Source organism: Mytilus edulis, chromosome 3 (assembly GCF_963676685.1).
Source record: "Mytilus edulis chromosome 3, xbMytEdul2.2, whole genome shotgun sequence".
In the NCBI taxonomy this organism is placed as follows: Eukaryota; Metazoa; Mollusca; class Bivalvia; order Mytilida; family Mytilidae; genus Mytilus; species Mytilus edulis.
In genome coordinates this window covers 99,421,013-99,441,974 of record NC_092346.1, presented here as the reverse complement: position 1 = coordinate 99,441,974, position 20,962 = coordinate 99,421,013, and the positions used below count along the sequence as shown (strand labels likewise).

Genomic DNA, 20,962 nt, shown 5'->3' with positions numbered 1-20,962 from the left:
TTGTTAAAAGGTGACGAAACAAATACATTGTTATAGCAGTAATATAGAAGATAAAAATCCAAACTTTATTTTGTAAAAGGTGACGAAACAAATACATTGTTATAGCAGTAATATAGAAGATAAAAATCCAAACTTTATTTTGTAAAAGGTGACGAAACAAATACATTGTTATAGCAGTAATATAGAAGATAAAAATCCAAACTTTATTTTGTTAAAAGGTGACGAAACAAATACATTGTTATAGCAGTAATATAGAAGATAAAAATCCAAACTTTATTTTGTAAAAGGTGACGAAACAAATACATTGTTATAGCAGTAATAAAGAAGATAAAAATCCAAACTTTATTTTGTAAAAGGTGACGAAACAAATACATTGTTATAGCAGTAATATAGAAGATAAAAATCCAAACTTTATTTTGTAAAAGGTGACGAAACAAATACATTGTTATAGCAGTAATATAGAAGATAAAAATCCAAACTTTATTTTGTTAAAAGGTGACGAAACAAATACATTGTTATAGCAGTAATATAGAAGATAAAAATCCAAACTTTATTTTGTAAAAGGTGACGAAACAAATACATTGTTATAGCAGTAATAAAGAAGATAAAAATCCAAACTTTATTTTGTAAAAGGTGACGAAACAAATACATTGTTATAGCAGTAATATAGAAGATAAAAATCCAAACTTTATTTTGTAAAAGGTGACGAAACAAATACATTGTTATAGCAGTAATATAGAAGATATAAATCCAAATTTTATTTTGTTAAAAGGGGACGAAACAAATACATTGTTATAGCAGTAATATAGAAGATAAAAATCCAAACTTTATTTTGTAAAAGGGGACGAAACAAATACATTGTTATAGCAGTAATATAGAAGATAAAAATCCAAACTTTATTTTGTTAAAAGGTGACGAAACAAATACATTGTTATAGCAGTAATATAGAAGATATAAATCCAAACTTTATTTTTTTAAAAGGTGACGAAACAAATACATTGTTATAGCAGTAATATAGAAGATAAAAATCCAAACTTTATTTTGTTAAAAGGTGACGAAACAAATACATTGTTATAGCAGTAATATAGAAGATCGAGAAGAGGGAGGGACACCAGATATCATCGGCTGTATCAGGGCAGGACTAGTGTTTCAACTGAAACAGGCAAGGTTTTTACTAATGCATTGACATAGAACCAATTTCATTCATATTTCTCTGAAAATGATGTCATGTTGCCCATCAAGGGCCCTTGGTTGGAATAATAAATATTCTTATTCTAATTCTTACTCTTATTATTATCCAAAATATTGAACAAGCACCTATGTTATTCTATTTGACTGCATAGGAATAAAAACTCATCAACTGGTCTTCTTTACAACAACAAAAATATCGTATAACACTTCTAAATGCAATCTATAAGTAAGACGTTATTATTTTTCAAATTGAATACTATATATTTTAGAATGTTGGTACAGATCTAATACACCATAGAGAAGAAGAAGCTTGTCAGTATGTATAATACTTTAAAAAAAAAAAAGATAAAAAAAAAATGAAATAAAAAACAATTGCAAGAAAGATATACTGATACTACGAATTTAATATGAATAGAGGATATGTGGGGTGTACATCAATTCGAGACCAATTCACCCAAAAAATAAAATAAAAAGAATGTCAGTTTTCAATTTTAACTGAAGCAAACTCTAGAAATCAACTTGCTTCTAACTAACTGGTCACCAACAATTATATCGACTCAATCTATAGATTTGAGCTAATGCATATATTTCATTTTTCTAAATGATGGTCATGTTTTGAAAACATTATAATGTAGTAAGATAAAGCTAGAGACCACATTTATAGATTTTCAATATCTGGTTAAAATTGTTTTAAACACACGACCTCGCACAACAGTTAAATACTACTACAGCCTGGGAGTCGTGAGAGAGTGAGAGAGTGGAAAGCTCCTCTGTCTACTTTTTGTGAAGCATGATTTATATAGTTTTACTATTGACATCACACATGAATTGATCAATACACAGTTCGCCGTCATGTATTATAAGTTATTAGATTGGGACTTTTCGGGTGTGTTTATAAATTTACGGGACTTCGCAATATCTCAATTTTGCCTTGTGATATGCTATCCAGGTTTACCAAATATTCATCTAAGGGACATGTTTTGTCTAATAATATTAATTCATATAAATCCGGACAGCGTTTCGAAAATACATATTTTCATAAACGGTAAAAGAATACTAACATTTTTCTCGTCATTTTTAATATTACAGATTATCTATTGTATTGTGAATTTGGCTTTATTTCTTTAAAGGAAAGCTTTCAACATCTGGTCGATTAATCCAAGTATTCATATTTTGGGAAGTCAAACAGCAAATCGAATACCAATATTTTCTTTTTTGACTATCCATCATGCTTCTGGTAAACTTGTTCATCATAATTTCATTTCGTTATTGCTGAATGAATTATTTGGGATACAAGCTAGAAGTGGCTGCGCATGTGCTGGTCCATATGGACAGGTAGGTTTAAAATAGTGGAATACTTTTTTTCAAATATATAAAACGTTATTACAGTACATAAAAAGGATAATTGGAATCGTGAACAATATTGGAGAGGACAACAAACGACAGAAACTCCAAACTTCTTAGGAAAAATACAGCTACAAATAAAAACAGTTACGAACAATGTCTATTTCAGACAGCCTGACTTAGTACATTCACAAAATATGTTTTGCTTGTTCGGTGTTTGCGCTTACACCCCTCTTTACTTATCTCGACCATAGGTTGTACAGGTAAAAAAAATTATATGAAAAAAGCTACACCGTCCAGCTATCATCAGAATGACCACTATTATGAACAAGGAAATAAAAGAAGATACTAAGCAGGATACAAAAGTGATTGTTACAAAAAGAAACTAGCTGAGATGGCTACAGCTGCCGGTTTAAAACTGGGAAACTGGGAAAACGTTTCACCAGTGACACACCACACCCTCCTAACAGGTTCTATGAAGTATTATCATAAAATATAGTTAAAGCCAACAGTATTTTTGCTAGGCAGGTAGGTATTTGTGAGTATATTAAGTCCAAAGTGTTTCATCTATCGGAATTGTTTCTGATATTTCACATATAAAACACATTTTTAATAAGAATTCTACTGAAGATATTTCTTGTCCGAAGTTAAAATTAAATGAATATCAATTAGTGAGAAAGAACTAAAAGAAGGCATTATTTTTTTTTTATATTGTTTCAATGTTGTAACGTAAGCATTTCTTGTAGGATTTGATGGGCATATCGGAACCCCTAGCAAAGAAATACATTATTTATCTAAAAGATAAACGTCAGGGGTTCGTATTAGTTGAATTTATAGTTTGCTTAATGTCCAGTAGCTTATAGTTCATTATATCTGAAGGAGACAAGGAGAAAGAAAAGTCCAATAAGTTAGTCAATAAGTGTGCACAGTTCCATGAATCACTGGATGATTGGACGACCAAATAAAAAAGATAGTAAAACAAATGAATATTTGCAAATGTGCTCTGTCACCAACCCGACAGGCTATAACTACCTATCTATACATCTCACAAAGGTAGACGGATTATCTATCCCCTCATCATGGGTTTTATTGTTAGAAGGGAGTGTTGCTTTATGTTGAAGACGTGAAGTTTAATATTCAATCGTTATTTTGATCATGACAAACACAATTCAATGACAAATAAAAAACCTGATATATGAACAACACTAATTTATTTAATAAACAAACCACATAGGACATACTAGTAATTCTTTGCAAGCACTGGAGACTCGACAAGTCGAGCATAGGCTATACGACCAGGAAGGCTCAGGCTATAATAACGTTAACTATACCAACGTTCTACATTGCATAATCATATGACAATTGTATAAACTATATTCTCCATATACCTATTTAACATTTAGATCTGTTTTACAAAGGTACGAAAAGAATGGACCAACAAAACTGGAAATAGTAAAGTAAGTTATTCTGATGATACTGTATATCCATGGCTATGATATATTCGGCTTTGAGCGTTTCTGATTTAGGTACATCCTTCCTTTTATTTTGCCTTATACATTTGTTCTCATCACTGATTCCAATTGATCATTTACTCTCGTCCCTTTTTCTCGACGATATTTATTGAGTATCATTTATCAATTTATTTTAAACACCGTAGATGCCAATAAAAGCATCTGTCAAACTTCGTTAGTATCATAAATCTGATTGATATGATTTTAGAATTGAATTTGTTTAACAATTTGTAAGAAATGGCAATGAAAAAGTTCTACTTTGATAGGCAAAGTGCGAGATAGAAAAGTTAGTATTCAGTATTTTCAAAATATGTATGTACAATTTAGTTTTAAACACTTCTATCAGGAGAGTGTCATATGCATATGCAAGTTTGAAGCCAATTTGAACAGGGTAAGAAAGAACGACACCACATAATTCGGAAAGCAGCGTTCAAAAGTACTCACTAATGTAGAAAGCTTTCTCAGGATATAGCTGTTTAATTGAATATTGCCACTCAAGAAAAGTAAAATGGCCTAACATTATCATACAATCTAACTGACAGCGGTTATATCTACTCCTGTGTTATTTTTGATTTAAAGCACACTAGTATAATAAATATAATAAATAAATAATGTATAAATGTATAGTTTTTCATTGCCATAAACTTTATAGATGTATATTTGATAATTAGGCCAGGATTCACCAGACTTAATCTGCCATATTTTAATGATGATGAGCACATAAATTATATAATACAAGCTGTTGACATGGTTACAAAGCATGGATGGAAACTTTTACCTCAGGTAAGGCAAAATATTTAACAATGTTCGAAATGATCTTGTTTCAATATAAACTACTCTTTTCATCCATACGATAAACCAATGATCTTAATGAGGCAACAACTTACTGATTCTAATTTCCTATGTTTGTGTTTGTCCAATTCTTTCCTTGTATAGCAAGTTGACTTGACTACATGTTAACGGAGTGTATGTATTCTCAGTAGAAACACTAGTAGAACAAACAATGATTTCTAGGATGATATGAGCTAACAATTCTTTACTTGGTAATATAAGCTAACAAGGGTTTCATTGGTAATTTAAGCTAACAATTATTTACTTGGTAATATAAGATTACAATGCTTTAATTTTTTTTTTATATAAGATAACAATTATTTCATTGGTGATTTAAGCTAACAATGATGTCATTGGTAATATCAGCTAACAATGCTTTCATTAGTGATATCAGCTAACAATGCTTTCATTAGTGATATCAGCTAACAATGCTTTCATTAGTGATATAAGCTAACAAAGCTTTCATTAGTGATATAAGCTAACAAAGCTTTCATTAGTGATATAAGCTAACAAAGCTTTCATTGGTGATATAAGCTAACAAAGCTTTTATTGGTGATATAAGCTAACAAAGCTTTCATTGGTGATATCAGCTAACAATGCTTTCATTGGTGATATTAGCTAACAATGCTTTCATTAGTGATATAAGCTAACAAAGCTTTCATTAGTGATATAAGCTAACAAAGCTTTCATTGGTGATATCAGCTAACAATGCTTTCATTGGTGATATCAGCTAACAATGCTTTCATTAGTGATATCAGCTAACAATGCTTTCATTAGTGATATAAGCTAACAAAGCTTTCATTATTGATATAAGCTAACAAAGCTTTCATTGGTGATATCAGCTAACAATGCTTTCATTGGTGATATCAGCTAACAATGCTTTCATTAGTGATATCAGCTAACAAAGCTTTCATTAGTGATATAAGCTAACAAAGCTTTCAAAAGTGATATAAGCTAACAAAGCTTTCATTGGTGATATCAGCTAACAATGCTTTCATTAGTGATATCAGCTAACAATGCTTACATTAGTGATATCAGCTAACAATGCTTTCATTAGTGATATAAGCTAACAAAGCTTTCATTAGTGATATAAGCTAACAAAGCTTTTATTGGTGATATCAGCTAACAATGCTTTCACTAGTGATATCAGCTAACAATGCTTTCATTAGTGATATCAGCTAACAATGCTTTCATTAGTGATATAAGCTAACAATGCTTTCATTAGTGATATAAGCTAACAAAGCTTTCATTGGTGATATCAGCTAACAATGCTTTCATAATTGATATAAGCTAATATTGTGTCTTTCTTTGCTGTGATGTTACACTATTGTTTCAGGTTCGGTAAAAGTTGGCGCCTATAAAACGGTACTTGATAAGGGCAGCAGCAGTATACTAGTACCGGTGTTCAAAAGCCATAACTCGATTGAGCTGTCAAATTCATGTTCACCAATTAAACTTAAATTCTCACATTCGACTTATAACATACTAAAACGAATATCCAATTAAAAAAGTATAGCATAAACAATTTATGATGCATAAACTCAAAATTACGTATTAGCTTTTCGTGAGTAATTTTGTCTAGACGCCTTCTAATTAACCATCAATGCGACCTTCCGAGGACTGACGACGTTTATATAACCCGTTTCAAACATAAACATAGATATAAATAGATAGCAAGCTCGTACAATTTGATTTTTTCTAATGTATGTTTGATTTCATATTATAAATTAAAACAATGTCTTAGTAATCGTTTTTACCTGCATAAGAATGATTTGTAGATCGAATCAGTCAACGGTTTACCCTAGTTTAACTTTCAATGTTGACATTATTTTCTTTTTACTATCTGAGCACGCCTAGTTCATGTGTAACCTATCTCTAGCAAAGAGGTTTAATCGAAGTTCACACGAATACGGACCTGATGAGGTCAAATTGATAATTCAGTTTCTTACCACGTTTTGACAAAACTGAACCAAACTGGCTGCTAAAACCGAATTTCTATTTCACTTTCATTATTGATTGAACAATAATCTATCATATTTTTTCCTATATTTCGTGCCCCTTTAAAACGTTGAAACCCGCTTCATTCGTTTGCATCTGTCCCCAGTCAGAAACCTGATGTTCAGTGGTTGTCGTTTGTTGATGTGGCTCATTAGTGTTTCTCGTTGCTTTTTTATATGGATTATACCGTTGAGTTTCCTGTTTGAATGGTTTAACGCTATTCATATTTTGGGCACTTTATAGCTTGTTGTTCGGTGTGAGCCAAGGCTCCGCGTTAAAGGTCGTACTCTGACCTATGAGGGTTTACTTTTACAAATAGTGACTTGGATGGAGAGTTGTCTCATTGGCACTCACACCACATCTTCCTATATCTATGGTTTCATTTGTTATATAAGCTAACAATTCTTTAATTGGTGATTTAAGCCAACAATGATTTCATTGGTGATATGAGCTAACAATGCTATCATTGGTGATATGAGTTAACAATGCTATGATTGGTGATATAAATAAACTCATCATAGATACCAGGACTAAATTTTGTATAAACGCCAGACGCGCGTTTCGTCTACAAAAGACTCATCAGTGACGCTCGAATCCAAAAAAGTTAAAAAGGCCAAATAAAGTACGAAGTTGAAGAGCATTGAGGACCAAAATTCCTTAAAGTTTTGCCAAATCCAGCTAAGGTAACCTATGCCTGAGGTAGAGAAGCCTTAGTATTTCGAAAATTCTAAATGTTGTAAACAGTTAATTTATAAATATAACCATATCAATGATAATTCATGTCAGAACAATGCTTTTGTTGGTTATATAAGCTTGAAATTTGTCTTTCTATGTTGCCATTCCACACTATTGTGCATGTTCGGTGAAGGTTTTGCACCTTTTATAGGGATACTAGATAAAGGCAACAGCGGTATACCGGTGTTCTAAAGTCATAAATCTATTGATGTGTGAAGTTCATGTTCACAGATTTATCTCAAATTCTAATATTCATACTAAAAAGTATATCCAAATAAAAAAAAGTCTAAAATTAACAATAAACGATGCTTAAACTCAAAATAACGCATCATCGTGTGCATAAAATGTAGAAATATCTGAAGGTTTATTGTTTATTTGGTCATAGTATAGTGAAGATCGTTTTCATTTTCTGATTGGTTGAACACAAATGCAAATTTTCACGATTTCATTTTGGCTAGAATGCATAGCAACGTTTTCCTGAAATAAATTGTTTGTATTCACCTCATCAGAATATCAAGTCAGTGAATGATATTATGGCCAAATAAACTAATGAATGTTGAACGTTTCTACATCTTATGGTATTTATGTTATAACTCGTTAATAAAAATTCTTGGTAATATTGTTTTGAAAAATATCGATTTTAGTTGGAATGATTGGACCTTTTTTGAATGCGAACTCACTTGTGTCCGCTAACTGTAGTATCAGAGTAATAAACTCCATTTATTTAGATGTGGTCTATTGTGTCGTTTGACACACATTTGGAACATATTTGTTTGTTTTTCAGTGATAAAGATTATAACACAATGGTGATTTCTGTATATTTGACATGTTTACCTATTATGTCTGTCTGTTTTGTTCATGCATCGTTGACATTATAATGGGACTTGATGAGACTGTCATACAAGTGAGAGGTTTAGCTAGCCATAAAACCAGGTTCAATCTTCAATTTTCTACTTAAGAAAATGCCTTTACCATAAGTCAGGAATATGGCAGTTGTTATCCATTCCTTTGATGTGATTGGACTTTTGAGTTTGCTATTTGATTAGGGGTTTTTCTTTTTAAATTTTCCTCGGAGTTCAGTCTTTTTTTTTTTTCTTTTTTTTTTTATTATTTTACCTTTTGCTTTATCGTCATTTTATTGAAAAATGTCAACGTCATCTGAAGGTATAATAGGATAGGGTTATGATAGCAATGATTTCTTAACTGTTACAGAACCAAAGTACTTAAAAAAATATTTAAGCATTCTTCGCTATGTTAAAAGTGTCTTAATTATGGTTAATATGTCCTGTTTATTTGCCATTAGTATACCTTCGATGGACAGGCTGGGACTTGGCATCAGAGAGCAGAAGGTCATATGGACGTAAATACACTAATTCGTCTACGAGATCTTGACTTCAATCACAAGAGGCATTTAGACTGGATGACGAACTCTACAGTAAAGAAAGGACCTTCATTTAAAGTAAGCAATAAAAATATAAACAAACGATGAGGATTTTATGAAACGACATGTTTTCCAGGAATAACTCTCTAAGTATGGACTTTGAACTAAACGATTTGGAAAGTCAATTTTATTTATATATATATGTCATATATATATATAATTATATACAACTCGTCTAAACATCAACCCAACAATGTTAGATCTGTAAATTTGCTTTCGCAAATTTTTTGTTCTTCCCTCGCCGGGATTCGAACCTATGCTACTGTGATATCGTGACACCAAATCGCCTGCACTGCAGCCGTCCCGCTAGACCACACGACCACCTGGGCTCTTAAAAAAAGAGCTTTCGCTGGCCGTGTGTTACCTTTCCACGTCAGTTTTAATCTAGCGGCGTACTGCAGTACATGATATATAAGGCATGAAGATGTTATTGTTACAGATCAGCTAAATTATCTATAGTAAAGGATCCTACAAATTAATGTAAGATACAGTCACAGAAAATAATTATATTTATAAGTACGTCTGAGTCAGTGACAACCCTACAACAGATGGATACATCTATCCATCTGTTGTAGGGTTGTCACTGACTCAGACGTACTTATATATATATAATTATATACATAAGACCAAAAAAGTGAAAAAGTATATTTAAACAAAACGCATTTGACTAACAGGTCGAACAACTGATGTTCTTTAACCCTGCTGACTGCCATTGGCGATTGCCAAATAAAATTGATCACAAGATGTAACAAAATGGATCTTAATATAAATTTAATACTAAACAGAAAAACAAATTTTACTTGTGGCCACGATGTTATGCCACAAACATACGGTGTAAATATTTTTTTAGTACACCAGATCCGGATTTCGACAATAAATGTCTCTTCAGTGATGTTAGGGATCGAAACGGTATTTTGAAGGCCATATAAAAAGTACTCTCAGTTTTAGAAAAAGTACCCTCATTTTTAGATAGACTCTTGAAATTTAAGAGTCAATGTAGGATGAACCGGAGGGAAAATATGATACAAGTCCAAACGAAAAAATATAAACGAGTCTACATTGAAAACTACGTTCAAACCTATGATTGCGTTGGATAAAAATATTTTTGTTTTTTGTTTTGTTTAAATATACTTTTTCACTTTTTTGGTCTTTTGGAAAATGTTGTTTGTGCTGTTTTTAGACCATTCTACAACGAAATTTGTTTTACATGCACACGTATAAAACTTGCGATTTTTATCCAACGCAATCATAGGTTTGAACGTAGTTTTCAATTTAGACTCGTTTATATATATATATATATATATATATATAAAGTGCCTAGAAAATCAACCTAACGATGTTAGAGTAGATTTGATTCGTAACTTCCTCCCCGGCTCCGGGGCCGGAACCTGTACTTTATTTTCTAACTTCTACGACAACACCGCCTAGCATTGTATATAAAAGATCAAGAACAGAACAAATATAGTTCGCCCGTCTTATTTGCACGAGAAAGCTATAATATGTGATGACCAAGCAGCATTTTCAACCTTTATTTCAATTGGATTTAAAGGAAATTTATTAATTCCAGAATTGATTGTAGCTTGATTAATATTCATGTTACTTCATGAAGATCGAAATATTGTATACATCGAAAATATCATTCCTATATTGTTTGTCATTAAATGGGACGAGATCGAGCAATCAATCTAAGATGGACCATTTATTTTATTTTGTTTTTTATGTGAAGAATTATTTTGTGTTTCAGGAAATTTTAAATAAAGCTCAGAAACTGTTTAAAGATACAGAAACAAGTTCTAAGGCATGTAACAAAATAACACATATCAAATCATTAAGGCTAAAAAGACAACAACAAAAAACAAACACTATACAAATCACAAAATAGAAAACTATAATCTGAGCAACACGAATCCCACCAAAACACTGGGGTGATTTCATGTGTTCCTGGTGACGAGAACAAAAATAAAAAAAACTAATCAAACTGAAGGTAAGTTTTAAAAAACTAACACCTCAAAATATTGTGCATTTAATTGCTCACATCTACGTTATTGCGACATACTGCATCTCCTTAATTTTAAATGTAAAACTTTTCCAAGGTTAGCAGCAGCGTTAGTGAATGTTTTTTTAATTGCATGCTATTCTTTTTTTTCTGTCATGAGATTTTTGTGATCTTTTGCAGGTCTTCGTTTAATCCATCATTCACTTGACTACTGGACATATTATATAAACATTTTCATATAATAGTAATATTTCTCTCTGTGTGTTTCAGTGATGCGTATGCATCTTATTACGTACTTTCATTTAAAACAGAAAAATAAAAGTTTTAAGTAATTAACCAATGTTGTACAGATTGTACAGTGCATCTCAATTTTGTGTTGTTTTGTTATAAGTGTTGTAGTATAGAGAAGATACCATAGTCAACCGATTAAGAGTGTAAGTATAGGACAATGACAATAACAATCAAAACCAAGGAGTAAACAAAGACTCACAAAACCAAAGGACATTTACATCAACAGTTATAAATATTATTTTTTTTTTAAAGAAACAAGTAAAAACCGGGAGTGAAATCAGGTGCTCCGCAAGGGTAAACATTTCCTGCACCGTATACGGCACCCGTCGTGTTATTTCTTTGTAGATACGAAATAATAGCAGTCTCTATCTTTGTATTTGTCTTCTTTAAGTAAAGTGATAATGTCTTATGCATTGTTTTTTTGTTCTCTTTTTTCAAATCTGTTTATTTAAAAAAAGGTTGCGCATTTTTATGTTATTTATGTTCTTTTTATTTTATAAAACTAAATTTCAGACCCCAAATGTGTCAGATACAAGGTTTTCAAGAGATGCTCTGCCCCGAGAGCGGTGTTATCGCTGGTTTCTCACACCAGAAGAAGCTACAAAAATGTTGTCAAATTCGGACCTCCCTGTTACCGGATTTAGGAAAAGGAGATACAGGTAAGATGTAGTGTCATAATATTCTAAAAAGAAAAATAACAAAGCTATGGATTGACATAGATTAAACTTTGAACTAAGAACTTCTATACATACTTGATTTTTCACTTTGTGTGATTTTAGTGTACCGTGATATATAAAAATTGGACAAAGGCTGTAAACTGATGTGTTATACTTTAGGTATATGAACAATATTAAGAGAATGTCAAAGGATGATGAATAAATCAGATTATAATGGGGTTTTCTAAAAATATGTATGTTACCTGTTTTCGTGCACTCGATTACTGTTTTATTGTGACCGTCTTAGTAAACACAAAACAAAAGTTTGGAACACCAAAATTTCCCTTATTGTCGATTAATAATACCATATAACATATTTAGATGATGAGGGTTGTTTTAACAACCTTGACTATCCACGAGGGTCTTGTACGGTCGGTATGGTTCATTGGCTAAATAAATGATATATATATATATATATATGTTTTAGGACATTTTATGAGGATAACATGGTTATTCTTTTCATAAATCTCTGTTATAGTCCAAAAAATCAATTCTTTCGTTTTGTCGTATTCATTGATTTATGATTGATATGTTTTCTGCAGACATCCATTTAAAGTAGTCCAAGCTGTTTTAGAATCACACAATGTTGATATTACAGAAACATTTCGCAAAGGACACTCGACCGACAGATCTGAGAAATCAATTGGCAGCAAAAATTCTAAAGACAGCAATATTAACAGTGATTCAGATGTTTTTGTAAATTCCCTTCGAACTGAAGACAGAAAGGGGAATTCTTTTGTCAATAAACAGATTACTTTGAAAAAACGATTTTATAGTGATTCCGATGTGCTTGGACACTTTGAACCAAGGAGTATCAAGCATAGCAGTAGGGTTAAATAGGATTTATAACAGAAGAAGAAGAAAAATTTATTTTCCTAATCATGGACATGAAGATGATAAACATCGATGATTCAGCTGATGAATCCAATAAATTACATAAAATCAGTCATTTATAACGAAAGAAACGACATGTACAGCTTTTATTTAGCTAAGTTTCTAAATCTTGTTGTGTATTTGTGTATTTATATTTACCTGGGGAAAAAAAACATTATTTTGATTATTATCATTCCCCTAACAACGGAGTTTGCTCTCTATCTGTCTGTCTGTCTGTCTGTCTGTCTGTCTGTCTGTCTGTCTGTCTGTTTTGATTTTGCCCTCATTAGCAAGATCTTTCAAAATCAAAAAGTGAAAGATGGCACTGGCTAACATATAGACTATTTGACTATCACTTGCAAGTGAATAATTCATCATCGATGTTTATTATAATATAAAAGAAGATGTGATATGATTGCCAATGAGACAACTCTCTCCACAAGAGATCAAATGACACAGAATTTAACAACTATATATCACCGTATGGCCTTCAACAATGAGCAAAGCCCATACCGCATAGTCAGCTATAAAGGACCCCAAAATGACAATGAAAAACAATTCAAACGAGAAAACTAACGGCCTAATTTATGTACCAAAATATTAACGAAAAACAAATATGTTACACATAAACAAACGACAACCACTGAATTAAAGGCTCCTGACTTGAGACAGACACACACATACATAATGTGGCGGGGTTAAACATGTTAACTGGATCACAACTCTCCCCCTAACCTGGGACAGTGGTATAACAGTACAATATAAGAACGAACTATAAAACTCAGTTGAAAAATTGGCTTAACTCGTCAGATGGATAAAAATACAAATACTACAAAAACAAGTGGACGTGGCCGGGTACTTGTACATCCCAACAACAAAAACACTAAGTACAGATATGAAAGTACTCACAGCTACTGACAGCTAGTTCAAAGCCACTAACAACTAATGAAAAAAATCATGTATCTAAGACTAAATTATCAATCCGTACACATCCAAAATCCAATGGATTTAGTGTAAAGACGTCATAAATAGTCAGAGAAAAACATGACCTTGTGCAATGCCAAGATACAGGTATCGGCAGATTGTTGATCCATGAATGTGTATATGTATGTAACAATATTCAAAGATCTAATTACATTGTTGAATTGATAACCTTTAAGAATAAGTTGTGAAATATAAACCCGTAAACTGGTGCCAAAGCAACATCACCATCCCAAAAGGGGGAAATTAACAATAAGGAACGAAAAATTGGCTTAATTTGACAAAATTAAACCATTATAGCTTCTCAAAGCGGAGAATTATTTCACTTTAATTAATGATTAATATTAAAAATGATATATTATTATTTATATATCTTTTGTCTAGTCCTTTAAGCTTCAGTAAGATCAAGCGAAGTATTTATCGAATACGAATACGAATATTTTATTCTCATAAACATACATAGTTACAGAGAAATTAGTATACAATTATAATACAATAATAGTGTATGCGTAAATAAATATGAAAAAAGACAGTTCATTTAATTGTGTATGTTGAACACAATTTAACTAACCAGGAGGGACGACAATTGATAATACATGTTTAATGAATCTTGCTAGTTTTTCTAATACAATAATATCAGTTGATGAGAATAACTGGTTAAATTTTGCAGTATTTGCATTTTTTTGACAATATTTCGGTAACAATTTCTTTCTTTCTGAACTAAAAAAGTTACAAACTAAAATATAATGGTACTCATCATGATCACCTATTTCATTTGAGTTACATAATGCAGGTTCTTTCGTCTCTTTGAATTTTATGCCATCTGCCCGATTCAATTGGCAAACGATGACAGCCACATCTGAATTTACATAAATAATACATAAGATATGAGGGTGATAACGACAAATAACGTTCAAAACAGAATTCATTCTTAAATATTCTATAACAAATTGATTTACTTGAATTAAAAATGTCAGACGACCATTCTTGCTTAAATTGGTCTTTTAGTCTAAGTTCTACACAGTTTTCTATCCAATCTAGAAAAATGAGACTGGGATCTCCATACATTTGATAGACCACAATTATCAAAAATGTTTTTAACAAATTTCAACCATTTGCTTTCAAAGCTATAATTCTCAAAATATACAAACAGCAATTTGTAAAGAATTGAGGAGATTTTTTCCTCTTCACCATTTACTAATCGACATTAAATTTGTTATCATTCCCTAACCCTAACCCTAACCCTACGGGGCGCCGAATGGGACTCTTGTGGTTTTGTACTCAAAATTCAATTTTGTACGGACAAAAGTGACTTTTGTTCAACAAAAATAAGTTCAGTTTAACAAAATTTGTATCATACTACAAATTTAAAATTTTGTCATACAAAATTATCTATCAGCGGACAAAAATCACTTTTGTCATGACAAAATTCATTTTTGTTACACAGACTTGAATTTTGTTACCTAATTTGAAAATTGGGCGACAAAAGTCAATTTTGTATTCAAATTAGTTTAGTTTGGTTTCTGTGAACTAATTTGCATACAAAATCGACTTTTGTTACACAAAATTGACAAAAATGAATTTTGTCACAACAAAATTGACAAAATTGACTTTTATCTCAACAAAATTGACAAAATTGAATTTTGTCTCAACAAAATTGACTTTTTTCTCAACAAAATTGACAAAATTGACTTTTGTCTCAACAAAATTGACAAAATTGAATTTTGTCTCAACAAAATTGATTTTTGTCTCACGAAAGTCAATTTTGTCTCACGAAAGTCAATTTTGTCTCATAAAAGTCAATTTTGTTGTTAAAAAATTGAATTTTGTCGTCACAAAAATGAATTTTGTCGTCACAAAATTGACTTTTGTCTCAACAAAATTGACAAAATTGACTTTTGTCTCAACAAAATTAACAAAATTGACTTTTGTCTCAACAAAATTAACAAAATTGACTTTTGTCTCAACAAAATTAACAAAATTGACTTTTGTCTCAACAAAATTGACAGAATGACTTTTGTCTCAACAAAATTAACAAAATTGACTTTTGTCTCAACAAAATTGACAAAATTGAATTTTGTCTCACAAAAATCAATTTTGTCTCACAAAAGTCAATTTTGTCTCACAAAAGTTAATTTTGTCTCACAAAAGTCAATTTTGTCTCACAAAATTGAATCTTACCTCACACAATTGACTTTTGTGATTTAATTTCCATATCAGGTAACAAAAGTCAATTTTGTATGCAAATATGTTTATATTTGCATACCTTTTAGACAAAATTGACTTTTGTCATGACAAATATGAATTTTGTCTACAAAAATGAATTTTGTCATGACAAAAAATAATTTTGTCATCACAAAATTGAAGTTCTCACAAAACAAGTCTGTAGCACATAGTTTTGTAAGACAAAAATGATTTTGTTATGACAGAATTGAATTTTGTACAAAACTACAAGAGTCCCATTCGGCGCCCCGTAAACCCTACCCCTAACCCTTTATCAATTTCCCTTTAAACAGACAATTTGAAATGAACCAAAAGACAATGGACTGTTATTATTCCTTGTTTTACTCAAAAAAAGATTTAGTCAATAAAGCAGTATAAAAGTGAACTTAATTTCAAGATCGGACATCCATAAAATAAGTAAAACTCAACTTTAATCGGCCTAAACTTCTAAAAGGTAAATTTTGAAAATCACAAAAGTTCAAATTCTAAGAAGTTGTCCATCTACGTACGTTAAAAAATGAATTTTAACGTTTAATATCCTGCAAGATTACATATAGTTTAGTATCTTTTGTCAATTCGACAAAAGATAAGAAAAACGGCATAATATATATAAAAAAAAATAAACCAACAAACGACAACCACAGACTCCTGACTTGGGGAAAGGCACATACCGAATGTGGCGGTGTTAAACTAGTTTGTTCGCGCCAAACCCTCCCATATCCTGGGACAGTACAACTTAAGAACAAACTATACAAAACAATAAACGAAAAACAAAAATGAGAAACAGAAAAAAGCGACAACCACTCAATAACATGCAAAAAAGCGACAACCACTTATTAACATGCACCTGACTTGGGAGAGGGCACATATAATATAGAATGTTGTGAGCTTAAACTAGTCTGACGGCACTAACCCACCCCTAACCCGGGAAGTTATGTAACAGTACAACATAAGAAAAAAAAATCAGTTAGAAAAGGTCTTTTGAACTCATCAGATGGATACAAATAGAAATACATCTAACGAAAACACATAGTGGACCTGACAGGGTATTAACACATCGCCCCTCACCCCCCCCCCCCCCCCAAAAAAAAAAAAGTAGTCGTAGTGGTTAACAGCTAGTTCAAAGCAAATATCAATTAATGAAAAAATCATGCATCTAAGATGAAGATATCAATACAGATCCAACGTCCAACGGATTTAGTATAAAGACGTCATTAACAGTTATTGAAAAAAACATGACCTTGCGCAATGCCAATATACAGGTATCGACAGATTGTTGAGTCATAAATGTGCATATCACGGTATGTATATAAAAGTGATATTTAGTCTGATTTTAATTAATTTATTGAATACAAAATCAATAGTAATACCAATAAAAACAACAATCAAAGATTCAAGTACAGTCAGTGTTGCATTGGTAACCTTTTTGAATGAATCTATTTGAAATGATCGATAGGTTTATCCGGATCGTTTCTAAATTTTCTATTTCGGTAAACAACATCCCACAAAATGTTTAACAAGTTTCTACATGCGCAACTAAACTTCAAAACCATATCTTTCTGTGGAAGAATTTATTAAAGGTTTTAAGTGATTTGTGGTTACGAAACCCCCGACTAGACTAGTGTACGTTCATTGAAGTCAAAAACGTCACGACAGACACGGACATAGTAAACGAGTTGCGATATATAAACACCGTAAATGGTGAAAGGGACACCAACGTCCAAACAAAAGTGGAAAATTAACAATAGGGATTGAAAAATTGTCCCTTTTGTCATAAATTTTAAATTGACTAGTTTCCCATGTAAAACTGAAATATCGTTACTCTAAGAAAGGACAGTTATAGTTTTTATATTATGAATTTAAAGTAAGTTCCTTATGGTAAAAGTTGACAGTATATTTAGAAAATTCTTGATTATTTAACAAAAAATAGCATCAAAATAAGATCTGATAACGGTAAGTGTTTTTGAATATATAAATTAAATGCAATTTAGACAGGTCTTTACTCATAAACTGTTATTCATAAAAGTACAAGAATAATTCTGCTATTAAAGGGACGTAATTGGTGCCCATATGAATACATGCAGCCTGTCGATTAACTTTATTGCCGAACCGTACACGAATATATTCAAGGAGAAAATTAACAGCCTCAATCATCTCACCACACCGCTGTAGGAAGTATATCTATTAAGCATATTTACATTTCTCATTAGATACAAAGGCTGTTATTGAGTTGCAGCAACTATATTTGCGTTCAGATTTACCAAAGACACATATGTTCCATTGTACAAAATTATACTGTATAGATATAAGTAATACGGGCGCCGAATGGGACTCTTGCATGTGGTTTTGTACTCGAAATTCAATTTTGTACAGACAAAAGTGAGTTTTGTTAAACAAAAATGAGTTCAGTTTAACAAAATTTGTAGCATACTACAAATTTAAAATTTTGTCATACAAAATTATCTTTCAGTGGCCAAAAGTTACTTTTGTCATGACAAAATTCATTTTTGTAACACAGACTACCTAATTTGAAAATTGGGCGACAAAAGTCAATTTTGTATGCAAATTAGTTTAGTTTGGATTCTGTGAACGAATTTGCATACACAACTGATATTAAGTTACAAAATTCAATGTTGTGCCACAAGAGTCAATTTTTGTGTCACAAAAGTCAATTTTGTCACAAAAGTCATTTTTGTCACAAAAGTCCATGTTCAGTGTGTCACAAAAGTCAATTTTGTCTACACAAAAATAATTTTGTAAATTCATTTTTGTCACAAAAGTAAATTTTGTATGTAAATAAGTTTATATTTGCATACCTATTTGACAAAATTTAATTTTTGTCATGACAAAAATGATTATTGTAATGATTTTTGTCTACAAAAATGAATTTTGTTTACAAAAATGAATTTTGTTTACAAAAATGAATTTTGTCATCACAAAATTGAAGTTCTCATAAAACAAGTCTGTATCACATAGTTTTGTAAGACAAAAATGATTTTGTCATGACAGAATTGAATTTTGAACAAAACCACAAGACTCCCGTTCAGCGCCCCGTAAGTAATGACTATGTTCTAAAAATCTAAAATTGAATATACATCTAGTATTTCTATAAACTAGATTGACGGATATTTTGTATGCGTTTTGGAGGTAGAAGAATAATTGGAATATCGTTTTCCAATACTTGTATTTCATTTCCCGTCCTTCATGAGACAAAATTCAGTCCATGACAATCTGACTGTAAAATATAGTCTCATTTTACAAATCATTCATCTGTGAAATATTGTCTTTAAACAGACAGAATTTCACAATGATGAAGATATGTCCTTCTCTGGAGATAATTTCATAAATGAGGAAAATATTTCATGATACCATAGATGGGTATTACATGATAAATACATCTATGTTTTAGATACATAGTTATGACTGAAGTCCCAATGAATATAGTCACTCCTGGTGGACAATATTTCATACGGACAGTATTTAGCTTTACATATACCCTTATTACCGAATTTCTTAGTTCATACGTTATTCTTTTTAAATGTAAACTTAGTATAACAAAGTCCAAACATCTCACGACACAAGTCAGATCAGAAAACGGAGCTATTAAATGGCACGACTATAGACACGACTATATTTGGAGTAAGATATATAGTAAGAAGACCCGTTTTTCTTTCCTTTCCAAAACCGGTAAGCTTAAAAGTATAATACCAAGACTAATTTTGTAGAGTTTTATGGTATTTTAAGTGCTATTCCAAATAGATGGAAATTAAAGTAGGATAGAAGGTAGTTCTAGACTTGATAATATTGAAAATAAATTAGTAGATAAAGTTAAAAAAGAACCAAAATCTTGTAAATTTTTCTATAATTTATTTCTGGAGGATAATAAAGTATTATCACTATCTTCCCGTAACAAATGGGAAATAGACTTAAATATACAGATTGAAGATTGGAATGCTATTTATTCCATGCCCTTCATTATAACAAGAAATTCGTTTTTACAAAATTTTCAATTTAAGATTGTTCATAGAATTTTACCATGTAATTACTTTTTATATAAATGTAAATTAAAAGAAACTGAACTTTGTACATTTTGTTCAGAAGTTAGAGAAAATATTTTTCACATTTTTTGGGAATGTAATGTAACAAAAAACTTCTGGTTTTCCATTATAGATTGGATTAGAAATTATGACATCTTCTTGCCTTTTAGTGCAAAAGAGGTCATTTTAGGTGTGTCTGAGGATTTTGTCAACAGTAAAACAGTTAATAATATTTTGTTGTTACTTAAATACTATATATACAAATGTAGATGTAAGAGCGTATTGCCCACAAAATATGGTGGGATAGAATATCTAAAGTATTGGATCAAAATAGAAAAATACTCTGTATGTTTCTTAACCCCTACACAAAAAATAAAATTGGATCAGAAGTGGCAATTGTTAGAAGCAGCATTAAATTAACAAAATCAATTGTAATATTTATATCTTATTATACCATTATGATTTAATTGACCTTACAAGTGTTATTTAACTTTTTATACTTGTGTCTAATACTGTATTATGTAATTTCACATGTTTCATCTTCAAAAATAAAATAATTATAAAAAAAAAGAAGACCCGTTTTTCTTTCCTTTCCAAAACCGGTAAGTTTTTAAGATTTATTTTTTTTGGCGGGAAAGCTGTGTATAGTTGAAAACCAAAAACAGAATACAGAATACAAAAATAACAAACATAAATAAGGTTGTTAATGAATAGAAGGCATACCATTTTCCCTTTTGAATATATACTTTTTCTAAAATTATCATTTTCATCTTACAGTGATATTAAAGATTACC

The 20,962-nt window shown here is 31.0% G+C and overlaps 1 protein-coding gene across 2 annotated transcripts in view; it reads left to right on the top strand.

The window, feature by feature from the left end:
• LOC139517939 (probable cysteine desulfurase) overlaps positions 1 to 13,171 on the top strand; it is a 31,132-nt gene extending 17,961 nt beyond the window's left edge. The window contains exons 12-21 of one of the 2 annotated variants that reach the window (XM_071309497.1): positions 1,052 to 1,162; positions 1,461 to 1,507; positions 2,322 to 2,526; positions 3,282 to 3,349; positions 3,954 to 3,992; positions 4,718 to 4,829; positions 8,914 to 9,069; positions 10,796 to 10,849; positions 11,852 to 11,997; positions 12,597 to 13,171. In XM_071309497.1, coding sequence (XP_071165598.1) covers positions 1,052 to 1,162; positions 1,461 to 1,507; positions 2,322 to 2,526; positions 3,282 to 3,349; positions 3,954 to 3,992; positions 4,718 to 4,829; positions 8,914 to 9,069; positions 10,796 to 10,849; positions 11,852 to 11,997; positions 12,597 to 12,894 — 1,236 coding nt within the window. In that variant the 3' untranslated portion in view covers positions 12,895 to 13,171. The remainder of the gene's footprint in view (positions 1 to 1,051; positions 1,163 to 1,460; positions 1,508 to 2,321; positions 2,527 to 3,281; positions 3,350 to 3,953; positions 3,993 to 4,717; positions 4,830 to 8,913; positions 9,070 to 10,795; positions 10,850 to 11,851; positions 11,998 to 12,596) is intronic. The other variant, XM_071309498.1, reaches the window with a different exon arrangement.
• The last annotated feature ends 7,791 nt before the right edge of the window (positions 13,172 to 20,962 follow it).